Source organism: Grammomys surdaster, unplaced genomic scaffold, assembly GCF_004785775.1.
Source record: "Grammomys surdaster isolate TR1022 unplaced genomic scaffold, NIH_TR_1.0 100, whole genome shotgun sequence".
Classification (NCBI taxonomy): Eukaryota; Metazoa; Chordata; class Mammalia; order Rodentia; family Muridae; genus Grammomys; species Grammomys surdaster.
Window position 1 is genome coordinate 1,443,644 of NW_021604579.1, and position 1,721 is coordinate 1,445,364.

The 1,721-nt window shown below is 58.3% G+C and overlaps 1 protein-coding gene across 1 annotated transcript in view; it reads left to right on the forward strand.

Annotated features, from left to right (window-relative positions):
- Foxo6 (forkhead box O6) overlaps positions 1-1,108 on the forward strand; it is a 19,756-nt gene extending 18,648 nt beyond the window's left edge. Inside the window, exon 3 of the mRNA XM_028785445.1 lies at positions 8-1,108. Within this exon, the coding sequence (XP_028641278.1) occupies positions 8-368 (361 nt within the window). The 3' untranslated portion in view covers positions 369-1,108. The remainder of the gene's footprint in view (positions 1-7) is intronic.
- Positions 1,109-1,721: the final 613 nt, after the last annotated feature.

Below are 1,721 nucleotides of genomic sequence, written 5' to 3' on the forward strand. Positions count from 1 at the left end.
CGCGCAGTGCCTTAGCCCACCCCATCAGCCTTATGACGCTGCCCGGCGAGGCGGGCGCCGCCGGCCTGGCCCCGCCGGCCCACGCCGCAGCCTTCGGGGGTCCGCCCGGCGGCCTCCTGTTGGACGCACTGCCTGGGCCCTACGCGGCCGCAGCAGCCGGGCCTCTGGGTGCAGGGCCAGACCGCTTTCCGGCCGATCTGGACCTCGACATGTTCAGCGGGAGCCTCGAGTGTGACGTCGAGTCCATCATCCTCAACGACTTCATGGACAGCGACGAAATGGACTTCAACTTCGACTCAGCCCTGCCTCCGCCGCCCCCGGGCCTGGCTGGGGCACCGCCCCCTAACCAGAGCTGGGTGCCGGGCTGAGGGCCGCCCTGTGCAGCCTGGGTGCCCCGGTTCCGTCCCCTTGGGGCCTCTGTCTTCCCATCCTGATTCCCGGGTCCCCACTCCCCCACCCAGCTCCACGGGAGGATCCAGGAGGCCCAGCCCAGCTGGAGACATCCCTCCGAGCTGAGCGCAGAGGGAGGTGGGAAGGAGTGGCTGGGACACCTTGCCATTCCTGGCCGAACTTCTAAGACCTCCTGCTGGGGCTGGAGGCCTGGGAGAGATGGTTGAGGTCCGGCTAGGTGGGAGTGGGGAAGAGCGAGGTGGATGGCCCACTGTGGATGCTGACCCTGGAAGCCCCCTAGGAGGTGGGGCAGGGGCGTTTCTGAATCTTCAGTTCCTATTGCTGGGCCCTTTGTGACTCTTAGGCCACCCAGCTCCAATCTGGTTCTCAAATGACACTTTCCCTACTGGCCATAGCCCTACCACACGAAGCCAGCAACCTTCTTCGTTCACACCTATCTTGGTCATCCATTCCGCTCAGTCCTCTGGTTCTCAGCTACCCTCTGGTTCAGTCTCCCATCTTAACCAGTCCTGGCACCTCCTCTCTCCTGTCAGTCAACCCCACACTCCTTCAGTACTGGTCACAGCCTCTCCAGCGGGCCTCAGTTCCAGATCCATCCCCCAAATCAACACTCCCAATCCTGGCCCCTCTCTCCCATATTTATAAGTGTCCGGTCGGGGCGGGCGGTGGGCGCGGTGTCCCCCGGCGCGTACGTATCGTAGGCAGTGTACTGTGGCCGTGCCGTCAGCGTGTGCGTGTGCGTGTGTGCCGTGTCGAGGCCGTGTAGAGTGCATTGTACAGCATATTTTCATGAATAAAATTGTTTTAAATATTTCCCGCGCCTTGGGTTAGGAGGAAGAGGTGGTGGTGGTGATGAAAGGGATTTGTAGGGGGTGGTGCCAAGGTCCCTGTTGCTGCAGCTATTGCGGCTTTTTGTCTGAGCACACAACCAGAGATCTACTTAGTTGCACATTGGTTAAGCACCTACAGAGTTCCTGATGCTGGAAATAGTCTTTGTAGAGTTCTCCACCTGCATTGTTTGTTTTTTTTTGTTGTTTTTTTAAAACACAAGCTAGCAGAAAGTTCCCTGCCTGGGGAAATTCCTTAGTCAAGGCTGAGGGGTTGGGAGAGGTGTTAACTGAGAATATGTGACTACCAGGCCTTGTATTAGCACAAGTTTCATTCCCATTATACAGATGAAACCACAAGACCAGAGAGGGAAAATAATTTTGAAAGGTATTGGTTAAGAAGGAGGAGGAAGGAGGAGGGGGAGGAGGAGGAGGAGGGGGAGGGGGAGGAGGACAGTGAAAGGTCACAGGAATATTGTCCTA